Raw genomic sequence first — 13086 nt, 5'->3', positions numbered from 1 at the left:
ATTTCACAAAAAATAATTGAATATCAATTCAATAAAAATTTAATTAAAAGAGTTATGTTATTTTTGGATTCAAACAAGAGATCATTTAGAAAGTTCGCCTTCTAAATTCAACATGCACTATTAAGATTTAAATAGTAATATTGAAATTTCGAGTACAAACATCGCTGATAACTTTAAAAACCAAAAGCTATCTAAACTTATTCGCAAATCTTTGTGAATTTGATTTAATATAAAGTTTTATTGAAAGCTAATCCCCTTGGCCCCTATCCGAATTGCTCGACAGATTGGGTTACATTATATAGGTGACTCGGTTCTTTCAAAGTAAAAGATTGAATTTGCTTAGGAAAATTCTCTTTGAAAGTTAAAATAACAGTTTCTGATCCACTGAATAGAAAGTGAAAAGTTCAATTATTTAACGAGCTATAAAGAAGCGTGATACATTAATGGATTCTGAAATTCTTCATGTGTTAAGAGGGAACTTTGGAAATTCGCAATTTTTTTCCAAATTTTGTCTTCAAGCACAAATCGGTAGGGAACTTATCGCTATTAAGACTTATTCATATTTTTAGTAGAAAAACTTCTCTTTCTAAAGACGATCTGTACTTTTTAAAATATCAATTGGACTGTTTATACACGGTGCCGGTGCTGTTCATGCACGGTGGAATTTAAATGCTTTTGAAGGGTGAAGAAGGTCTCAAAAGTTATTAATATGTTAAATATTTCCGTCCACTAACTATCATGATATTTGAGTGAAAATACTAAAATAGATAGTTATTGATTCAAATCTGCATGTGAATAAGGCAATCCGTGCCAGATGCTCAGCCAGTTAAGCGACGGACCGAACGCCGCCGCCGGTTCGTTCATAAAGCCTCGGCAGGCCTTATGAATTTTTTAGCTTTGTTTTTGGTTTTTAACCACTATTTTTAACGATTATTGACACAAAGGTAAAAGAAGAAAGACAAATTGCTACGATCTGACTGGATGAATTCACATAGAGAAATTCGAAAGATCTGCTGACACGGTCTTTGCCTAATTTTGGCAAAAGACCCTGGTCGAGTTCAGTCATATCGAGGAAATATTTCTTTCTTATCAATAGTATTATAAGACAATAACTTAAAATTTATAGGTAAGATAGAATAAAATTATATCCCCGCGGCAAGGTGCCCAAGATACTGGCAGCGTTCCCCCTTTGTATGGCTATGCTAATGTGGTGTCCAAGGTAGCTGTCTACCTTGGGTTCCCCAGATAGTTTATGAATTTTTTGATAACATTTTGTACAGATGAAGGGCTACGAAACCCCACGGACCAAGGGTCTCCTCCAAAACTCCAAAGGCTGTAAATAGGCAGTTTTACTTATAATTCTTTTACCAGCTCAGCTGATATTACCTGTGTTAAATTGAAAAGGGGTGTAGGATGTATTGCTCGAATTATTGTTACGCTTTATCCATTTAGTTATTCTGTTGATTATTTTAGTACCACTATGGTATTCGCACCGAATTTCGCGCATTATTTAGTTGTCGTATTGACTACTTAAGTGGCATTTCGAATCGCGTTGTGTTATTCACGCCTAACTTCACACTGCCACCTCAATGAAAATCGTAAAAGATCCGTGGTATGGGCGAGCAGCTCAGTCTTGATCCGATAATGAACCAATGGAATAATATTGAATTTAACCTCAATTAAACCGAAGTGAAACCAGAGGTGGATTTTATTTAGCGCTAATATTATCGTAACCTTATTTACACCTTAATTAATTTTATTTTCAACTCTGTAACTTTTCGCTAATTATAATTTATGTAGTACAAAACGCTCATTTAGTGAAACCTTGTTATTTAATAAAATAAAATAAATAAAAAAAACAATTCTAATTTATTTCCCGTAACAACAGGAAATAAATTAGACACTTATTAGAATTGGGACACCAATCTCTTCGAGACCAAGGACGTTGCAATACGTCTGAAACATCGATGTAATTAAAATAAGTTTTATACATGATTAAGTCCCGAAATAAAAACCAAATAATGTGTGAAAATCATTAAACTTTAAATCAAAATTTATGACGTGTCAATAAAACTTTGTACATTTTTAGAATTTAAAATAACTGCCAATTTTTTCATATCTGTAGCACCAAATGAGCGGTATGTTTGTCATTCAAACAGTTCAATGGATTTACCTTAAATTTAGTTAAATAAACTGCAAGTAAGGTACATGTTAGTACAAAAGGAAGTTCTAAAATCAATATTAAATCCTCTCCAATTACAACACACAATACTACTGTAGTGATTTGTAATAAATAATTTGATCCAATGTGACATACATATCTTATTAAACCTAATTATGACTACGAGTTTCGCTTTAGTTTGGTTTATTTGTCGTTTTACTATGATGTTCAATTTTGCATTAAAGATACTAATACATGATGAGGCTATATGGTAGTAAGTTTGCCTACAGAAAATAAATGGCTGAGAATTTATGAAAAAAACATTGAGCATTGACTACAGAGCCATCAAAACGTAGTAATACTTAAATTAAAAACTAATTCATGTCATGAATACGTAAACCTTATTTTTTTAGGGTTTACCTTAGAGGATGGAAAAAATAAAGGAAAGGAGCTGCCCTATCTACGGAATAAGCGTACCTACCGAAACCAAAAATGTCCACCACAAATGGCGGATTTAGTGTTGTACCATAATCATAGATAAGTCGACATGCAAATGTGTGACTTGAATGTTGAAACTGTTTTTTATCTTTGCAAATTTGTATACTTTATTGTAATCAAAGTATGATTAATACTAGGCTATTATTACTAGGAAAGTTATGAGCCATTTTAATCAAAATGATATATAAAGTTATTTACCAATAAATGTATGGTTACATTTATTGGTAAATAAATACATAATCTAGTTACATTCAAAGTGCCTTCAAAATGGAGCGAACAAACGACGATGGTATTTGATTCAATGCTTATGTTCGGCAGTCCTATAATTTCCAACCATTCTTTTCTTTTTTCATTTGTTGGGAAAGTTTAAAAATAATAATAATGGAATAATGAAAACCTCGTAGTGAATTGTTTTAATAACAGAATATCGATAATATGTCTGTTTACTAGAACAACACTATCTCAAAATAATCGTTGTCAACAATCATCAAAATATACTAATAAACAGGCAATCTAAAGTAACCAAAGCTAATTCAAGCAGAAAAATAACAAATGCCAGTGTAATGTAACATTCGGTTGATTTCCGATTTCCGCACCCCTTAATGCTGCAGCGACGTTTTTTTATCAATACTTAATTGTTCTCACTGTCAATATTTTTGTTTATTTCATTACAATTTATGCGAATAATTCACTAAAACATTTGGCCAAATATTGGTTTTGACATTTGATGTACTTCCCTTTGACAACAGGAAACGGTTATCAAAGGGTATTTGATTAAATAAAAAAAAAACAATTCTAATTTATTTCCCGTAACAACGGGAAATGGATTACAATTGTTTTTTTTAAATTTTATTTCAAATTTGTGACACCAATCTCTTCGAGACCATGGACATTGCAATACGTCCGAAACATCGATGTAATTAAAATAATTTTTTTTACATGATTAAGTCCCGAAATAAAAACCAAGTAATATGTGAAAATCATTAAACTTTAAATCAAAATTTATGACGTGTTAATAAAACTTTGTATATTTTTAGAATTTAAAATAACTGCCAATTGTATGGTATGTTTGTCATTCAAACTGTCGAATGGATTTACCTTAAATTTAGTTAATAAACTGCAAATAAGGTACATGTTTGTACAAAAGGATATTAAATCCTCTCCAATTACAACTTACAATACTACTGTAGTGATTTGTAATAAATAATTTGATCCAATGTGACATACATATCTTATAAAACCTAATTATGACTACGAGTTTCGCTTTAGTTTGGTTTATTTGTCGTTTTACTATGATGTTCAATTTTGCATTAAAGATACTAATACATGATGAGGCTATATGGTAGTAACTTTGCCTAGAGAAAATAAATGGGTGAAAATTTATGCAAAAAAATTGAGCATTGACTACAGAGCCATCAAAACGTAGTAATACTTAAATTAAAAACCAATTCATGTCAAAATGAATACGTAAACCTTATTTTTTTAGGGTTTACCTTAGAGGATGGAAAAAAATAAAGGAAAGGAGCTGCCATATCTAGGGAATAAGCGTACCTACCTAAACCAAAAATGTCCATCACAAATGGCGGATTTAGTGTTGTACCATAATCATAGATAAGTCGACATGCAAATGTGTGACTTTAATGTTGAAACTGTTTTTTATCTTTGCAAATTTGTATACTTTACTGTAATCAAAGTATGATTAACACTAGGCGATTATTACTAGGAAAGTTATGAGCCATTTTAATCAAAATTAAATATAAAGTTATTTACCAATACATGTAACGATGGAATAGCATTATCATATGATAATGCAATTCCATCGTTACATTTATTGGTAAATAAATACATAATCTAGTTACATTCAAAGTGTCATTAAAATGGAGCGAACAAACGACGACGGTATTTGATCCAATGCTTATGTTCGGCAGTCCTATAATTTCCAACCATTCTTTTCTTTTTTCATTTGTAGGTAAAGTTTAAAAATAATAATAATGGAATAATGAAAACCTCGTAGCGAATTGTTGTAATAACAGAATATCGATAATATGTCTGTTTACTAGAACAACACTATCTCAAAATAATCGTTGTCAACAATCATTTAAAGTTTAAAGTTGATTTCCGATTTCCGCACCCCTTAATGCTGCAGCGACGTTTTTTATCAATACTTAATTGTTCTCACTGTCAATATTTTTGTTCATTTCATTACAATTTATGCGAATAATTCACTAAAACATTTGGCCAAATATTGGTTTTGACATTTGATGTACTTCCCTTTGACAACCGGAAACGGTTATCAAAGTGTACTACAAAAATTTCAAAATGAGGACAGTTGGCATTTAAGATAACGTTACGTATTTTCGATTCCCGTGTTTGACATAAATGAATGTAGTTCTATCTCTTTTGGCTTACGACGTCACGCAGTAGTTAAACAAAGACAATAAAATGTTTATGTTTTCAACGTCTAAATGCATCATATACATATAACGTCTGATTTACATACTTCAATATAACATGTCCTTTGGTTTCCATAGTATACGGGTAAACCCTTAGAATAATAACGCATAGAAACCTAGTCAGCATACGCTAAGTGAGGCAAATTGAAGCGCGCCAAAAGGGCCTACACGAGCGGGCGGGCCTTCAGTGCTCAAGGTCAACTTGCAACGCGAACAGATCAAGAATTTTAGCTAAAAATGACGAAATGTGCGGTAAATGAGTGTAAAAATACGTCAGACAAACATAAAATAGATACTAACATCACATTCCACAAGGAAGTAACGCGTTTCAACTTGTATTTTTATATAAATATTCACTAAAACCGAAAATTAACCTACTACTAAAACTAGCCTACATGAATTTGATTTTTGCCTCACTTGTGACAGTTCGTTTGATATGAAACTATCATTCTATGCGTTATTATTCTAAGGGTAAACCTTAGACAAACAATGAATAAATGATAAAATAAGCACGTCAACAATAATAAATAAACCAAACATAAGGTTGAATTGCGATTCGAGAAATAGAATCATTACAATATAAACAGAATATCTATAACAGTTTTTACTGAATCCAGTCAACAGATTTCTCTGAATGAAGAAACCCATTTACTGTTTCGTGAATTCCCCAAAGTCCGCAACGAAGTAACATTTGAGATTGGGCAAATATTACTCCAATTCGCTACGATTCACCATTACGTAAATGCGAGGGCTGATAAGATTCCAAAGTACACTAGAAGACATTACTTACACTATCATTGCCTGGGTTTGCTCATTGAATCAATGTTGCAAATCGCAATATTCCTTATTATTTATTCCATTGGTGTTGCCAGTACCTTGCGGAGATCTTATTTCATCTATTTAATATAAGCTTAGTTCTAATAGTTAACTTTTTGATGATACGTTTGCCGTCAGAATAGTTAACAAGTTTCATTATTAAGAGGCGAAAGTAATACGAATGAAATTCCAATAATAATAAACAACTTGAGATGGAAGTAGGTTTTTTCTCGAACATTATACTTTGGCGGGAACGTGATTACCTAACTCGTATAATCGTATATACGTATATGGATACAAGTCCTTTGAGCCGTGTCTTCGTTTAATTATCGGGATCCTCAATAAATATTTTCCATTGTAGTTCTAATACGTTATGTTTTCACTTACTCTTACATAACTTAGTTCTCGTGTTTGGGTTTTTAAATAGTCTTTTAGGCGGCGGGAGTCAATATTTAGGTTTTCATTTTCACTAAAATCACATTTTTGTTTATTAACAAAAACTTTGAATTCGTAATTAGTGGAATTTTCAGAATAAAATCTTTTGTAGTTTGGTTTAAAATAAGAACTACAGTTCTAATTTTCATCGTCACTATTTCTTTCTTCGTATTTTCTTCATAATGTACTTAAAATAAAAATAATCTTGTAAAAACAGTATTTGTGGCTTCAAAAGCCCGTTTACACTTGTTAAAAACGTTAACAGTTGATAAAAAGTTATGCTATTTTGTTACAAAAACTTGCTTCCATTGAGCTGAAGACATCCTGTAGTACCAAGTTACCTTCTTGCGGACGGAGACAAATGAACAGCGTGTCTTCAAGTGCCACTCTACATAGACGCTCTTATTGCTGCTAGTTGGTAGTATCAAAAGGCGTCCTCCTTTGGTTATTAGGGAATAAATAATATTTTTTTTCATTAAACTATCGTCAGTATTTTGCAGAAAGGGCGAAAGTTACATTTCAAAAAATTTTTAGGTTTTAACGACTGTTTTTAAATATTTACGTCCTGTTTAAAATTTCGAAATATTTTAAAACAGTCGTGAAAAACTAAACATGAAAAAGCTTTCGAAATGGCGTTTTCGCCATTTCTACAAAACACCGACGATATGCACCCAGCACGAGTGTATATTTTATTCAATATACTTTTGCCTCCTTGCAGGAAGTTCATTTATATCATAGCGGTAGAAAAGTTGAAATTTCTTCTATAATAAAAATAATAAAGCGCCAGACACCCACGTCAATTAACAGGGAATTTTCTGTGTTATGAGTAAGTAAAGGTATTTCCACAGGCCACTACAGAACACCTAGACCAGTACTTATTTTGAAAAGTAATACTTCCCAAATTGATCTTACCGGCAATCGATCCTGGGATCTCTTTAATAAATAAATAAAAAATAAATAAATTCCAGCGACAGCGACCCATCGCAAAAAATATAATTACAATTAAAATGAATAAAGTGGTCAAAACTAATTAATATAATCCGAATAATAATCAGTCAAAAGTTATGAAAATTAAATTAAAGTGAAATGAAAGGGAACTGAACTAAAATTAAATGAAAATAAGTTTTTCGAAGCTAAATTTCCACTTTCACACATTTCGCTGTATATGAGGTCAGAATGCGGTTTACCACCCGGAAAACTTCATCCGTGCCGCTCTATGAACACCGGCGATATGCCTGCCTGTTTCAACCCGTTATTTGCAAATCATCCCTACCGGTTCCAGTGCCTCTTCAGCGACTCACAGAGGACGCATTATGAAAGGCAAACGTAATAGCCCCCTTTATTCAGGCACTCTATCGTGCGTGATCAGTCGCGTACAGGATTACGCGCGGGAAAGACTGCACGCGCAATCGTGCGCGATTACCTGTTTGATATTTTTTGAACTAACGTTCTTTCACGTGCGATTGCTCGTGTTCGTTTTTGTTATAACGGAAAGAGCGTCCGTGTAAATGCTAATAGCGCAGGTTGACCGCTTGAAACTAGCGCGCGTAGGAGTGCGCGATTGCACGCGCGACTGATGAGCGTAATTGCGTGGTCTTACCCTTTTCTTTTATTTGCTGTATCACGCGAGCTAGAGTACATAGGGCGCACCATAAGTTTCCGGAACTGGCCACTTACATAAACAATATTTAAAAAGTAATTACAACATTTGAAAATAGAACTCTTTGGCCGTAGAATACAGTTTGTTTCATCTGACTGTCACTTGTTTTTACATTGTGGCGTCATTTTAGAAATTGGTTGTCTACATCACCATAGATTTAACTCGTGAAAATTTTCGTAGTATGTTTTTCTACGACTTTAAGTGTAGTGTAACAGCTCAGCGGAGCTTCGCTCGGCTTAAAACTGCTTTTGGCGATGAAGCACCATGCAAGACGACTATTTATAGCTGGTTTGCAGAATTCAAACGCGGTCGTGTGAATCTCAGTGACGAATTTCGTGATAGTCGCGTCCACTGCTGTGAACAATAAAAACATCGATGCTGTGTGTCGTATGATCAAAACAGACAGGCGTGAGACGTACCATAAGATTCGGGCACCTATAGGCATAAGCATGAGTCAAATACACTTGAGAAAAGAATTGTGTCTTTGTCCATCGCCTACCGTGCGTATCATTGGGCCAAAAAACTTTACACTGTTATATTTTATATTTCAGTCGTCACACTAATACAACTCCAACGCTGTTGAAGCGTGGTACTCAGGCCAGGATCCGTTTAGGCCAGCTTCCCTCGCTGAGGGTTCGGAGACAAGTCTTCCGGGATACGATGGGGATCGTTGGTAAGTTTACTTACGTTTCTTTTTGCAATGGCACTGAGCGTTCTTCCTTTTCATTTAGATTTAGTTACGATGTTTTGTTTCATGGTTAAAGTAATGTTTGACTAACGTTGATGAGATGCGAAACCATACATACATGCTCAAACTTTCCCCAACTTGGATATTGTGTAGCAGTTATGTGTTGTAGCAGTAGAGCTCCTTGTAAAAGAGCTCGTCTGTTTTACCTTACTTATTTCTGTCGCCAAGCGCTAATGTGAGCATTACTGCGTTCCGGTTTTGAAGAGTTAAGGATATTGGTGAAATTACAGGCACATGGGACTTATTAACTTATGTCTTAGGATGACGGGCGCAGTGGCAGTGCCTTTCAGATCTTTGTGATTTAAAGCTCTGAGTGGCACTGCAACTAAACACATTTAAATCTTAAAAGCAAATAATGATTTTCGATTCCAAATTTTTTGTCAATGCTAAAGTTTCCACAGACGCCGTTAAAGGAGCTTACGGCGACATTTTACAGCTCATAAATTGACCTATCACGGTTTAACTCCGTTGTCTCCTTTAAACAATTGGCTACAAAAATAATGGGTATATTTACCGAAAGAGGTGATCCTTATAGAGAGCGCCATTTTTAGAGTCCCTCAGACGATTAGTGAACTAGTTCGCCAACTACTTTTAAGCGATTCAGACTATCCAAGACCGACTCAAAATAGTATTAATTCTAATAGCGGTAGAGCTAATTGTGAAAAAGTTCGTCTAAGGAAGTGCTACTACCATACCTTGTTCAGGTACCATGTACCATTATAGGCACATGAGACTCGGGGCGCAGTAGTAGTGTCCCTCAGATTTTATGATTTAAAACTCTGAGTGGCACTGCACCTATTATGGACAGGCGTACCTATCAACAGGCACACGTCTTATTCGTCCTGTCACTTGATATCATATAATCTCAGTACAGAGTACTAAAAAAACCGACCTCAAAAGTACGTGGAATTACATCTATTTGCCAAGTTTTTTCGAAATCGGTTACCGGAAAGTGCGCAAACCCGGATTCATCCCCTAGTTCGCCACTATAAGGAACTAGACGCAGGAGAAATTAACAGTCGGTTCTCATTACTCAAAGTATATTGAGAGAGAAAACCGTCTTGAATTAGAGATTAGCAAAATCAAATATTAAAATAATTGCTCCTTATAATAAAATTTAGGCGCTATTTATAAAAATGAACCTCCATGCGTGAACAGCCACTCTTAGAGGTGCATGATTTTCTTCAAATTTAAATAGGACTACTATGGAGGTACCCTCTTTCCAATAAAAAAAAAAACATTAAAATCGGTGCACAAATACCGGAGTTATCGCGTTACATACATACAAAAAAAAAACATATAGGTTAATTGAGAACCTCCTCCTTTTTAAAGTCGGTTAATAAAAATATAATATCACTGCTCGTGTAATATAGCCTATAAGTTCAAGGCTGTATCCGCTTTATACTCGTGTAGAACCAATCCTGGAATATTTTATTTTAATTGAAAAAAATTAAATTTAATTGAACTTACAGTTACTTAAACGTAGACACGCTGTGAGTTTGACAAATCGGTTTGCTATTAAAATGGTAACAAAAGTGTTTTTGGTCGAAATCTTATACCTAGTAGGTACCGTTAAATAAAACAGGTGAAGCGCACGTCTGGCGTGCCGGAATTACCGGTGGCCCTTATGTGATTTAGCTTAATCCATTCTGTTTGAAATTTGATTTTCTGTTCGTTATTTTGTACGCTAAAAATATTGTGAGTTATTGTTGACACTTTTACTAAAAAAATGTTTGATATAAATTCCGTTGTAATTTCCTTGAAAAGTATATTCTTACTGTTTTAAATTTTTTTATGAGACCAAGTGACCGGACGAACATGCGCCCACCTGGTGGTAAATGACACGCCTGTTCATAACAGGCATATGAGACTTTTCATATAGTCTCTGGGTGTCGGACGAAGTGGCAGTGCCCCTCTGAGTAGCACTGCAACTGTTATGGACAGGCGTGTTGTTTACCAACAGGCGCACGACTTGTTCATCCCGTCACTTGATATTATAAAAAAAAGTTGCAGTAACTCTCAGTGCTGTGAATCTCAAAGATCCGAGGGGCACAGCTACTGCGACCGTCACTCTGAGACATAGCTTGACAAGTCCCATTTGCCTACAATTCCACTGGCGCCTTTCATAACCGACACGCAGTAATACACACATTACTGCTTAGCGGCAGAAATAAGTAAAGTGACAGTACTTCCCTGGACGAACTCTCTCACAAAGAGCTCTAACGCTAACTCCGGAATGTTTTTCAATTTATATCAAGTGTAGTGAAAAACGTTTGGTAGAAGTTTCTAAACATTTTTCATAGTCTTGTAGCTTGTTGACTCTTTTTTCGCATTTCGAAACATAAATAATTACCACTTTTTATATTTGCTCATCCGTTTTCGCTGTGTTTACGCGGTATGGCGGTAGTGTGAACGAGGTATGGCGATAGTACCTCCCTGGAGGAACTTTTTCACAAGGAGCTCTGCCGCTACTGGAATGAATCCTATATCGAGTCGGTTTTCGATAGTTTGAATCGATCAAATATTTAGTTGGCGAACTAGTTCACTAATCGTCTGAGGGTCCCTAAAAATGGCGCTCTTTTTATAGATCGCCTCCTGCGGTAAATATACCCATTATTTTTATAGCCACTTGTTTAAAGGAGACAATGGAGTTCTAACTGTGATAGGTCAATTTATGAGCTATAAAATGTCGCCGTAAGCTCCTTTAACGGCGTCTGGAGAAACTTTAGCAGTGACAAAAAATTTCGAATCTAAAATCAAGTTGTATTTGCTTTTAAGATTTAAATGTGAAAGTCACAACTTTTGTCAGAAAACCACACCAAGAACCTGGGAATTCTCTGTACGAGTGAGTATGATTACTTAGTATCCAAAATAATAATAACAAACTATGCTCGCATGGAGCATACTGTTAGTAGCAGTAGAGCACCTTGTTAAAGAGTTCGCCCAGGGAAAGCAGTAATATTAGCTGCTATTTTCTAGTTTTGAAGGGTAAGGGTGCTGGTGAAATTACAGGCACGTGGGACTTGTCAACTTATGTCTCAGGGTGTCGGGCGCAGTGTCAGTGCACCTCAGATCTTTGCGATTTAAATCTCTGAGTGGCATTGCAATTGTTATGGACAGGCGTGTATCTTGCCATCAGGCGCACGACTTGTTCGTCCGTCACTAGATATTAAATACAAAATATAAATTATAAAAAGTCTGTATAAAAACTCGCAGAACGTTCTCTTTAAGTTAGAATTTTTTAGATATTAAAAAGACGAAATAATAAAAACACAAGAGAATCAGCGTCGATAACTTGTCAGATAAAAATATCATGATATTTGTCAAAGAAAATTATTGTCTTCATGATTTTATCAATCATCGCCATTCCACCGCTAAATGTAAGCGCGTCAAAATGCTCGGCCTGCACTTGTATATAGCAAGATTGGAAGCGCAATCTTTGAAAGGGTAATATTCCATTCGGAATAGGATTGAGATCCACTTTTGTAACAGTCCGAAAACTTTATATCCTGTTTATAGTTCCACTATTACACAAATGTTTGCCTTGTGTCTCTGGTATTGTGTCTAAAAGAAGAAAAGATTGAGTTACAAACACTCATTCTAGTAAAACCTTAATTTGCTCTAAAAGCAAAAAAGATAGAGTCGCAAACACTCAACCAAGTTAAACTAAATTAGCTCAAATACAATACACATCACAATCTATGTACACGTGTACAATTAAGCTTAGAAATTATTGAAATACATGGGGCGCACTATAAGTTTCCGGAACTGGCCACTTCCATAAACAATATTTAAAAAGTAATTACAACATTTGAAAATGGAACTCTTTGGCTGTAGAATACAGTTTGTGTCGTCTTGTTTTTACATTGTGGCGTCATTTTAGAAATTGGTTGTCTACATCACCATGGATTTAACTCGTGAAAATTTTGGTACTATGACTTTTCTACTACTTTAAGTGTAATTTAACACTCAGTGGAGCTTCGCTTGGCTTCAAACTGCTTTTGGCGATGAAGCACCATACAAGACGACTATTTATAGCTGGTTTGCAGAATTCAAACGCGGTCGTGTGAATCTCAGTGACGAATTTCGTGATGGTTGCCCGTCCACTGCCTTGAACAACAAAAACATCGATGCTATGCGCCGTATGATCAAAACAGACAGGCATGTGACATACCATGAGATTCGGGCATGTTTAAGTATAAGCATGATTCAAATATAATCAATACTACACAAACATTTGGGTATGAAAAAGCTGTGCTCTCGGTGGATCCTACACAATTTGACTGAGGCTCAAAAAACGGATCGCGTCACTTGG

At 34.9% G+C, this 13086-nt stretch overlaps 1 protein-coding gene across 1 annotated transcript in view; it reads left to right on the top strand.

Moving 5' to 3' along the window:
- Positions 1-13086, top strand: part of LOC113240392 — a 52981-nt gene that overhangs the window by 13764 nt on the left and 26131 nt on the right. Inside the window, exon 8 of the mRNA XM_026477682.1 lies at positions 8575-8696. Coding sequence (XP_026333467.1) covers positions 8575-8696 — 122 coding nt within the window. The remainder of the gene's footprint in view (positions 1-8574; positions 8697-13086) is intronic.

Source organism: Hyposmocoma kahamanoa, unplaced genomic scaffold (genome assembly GCF_003589595.1).
Source record: "Hyposmocoma kahamanoa isolate Upper Pololo Valley unplaced genomic scaffold, ASM358959v1 138, whole genome shotgun sequence".
NCBI lineage: Eukaryota > Metazoa > Arthropoda > Insecta > Lepidoptera > Cosmopterigidae > Hyposmocoma > Hyposmocoma kahamanoa.
This window is presented reverse-complemented; position numbering and strand designations above follow the sequence as displayed.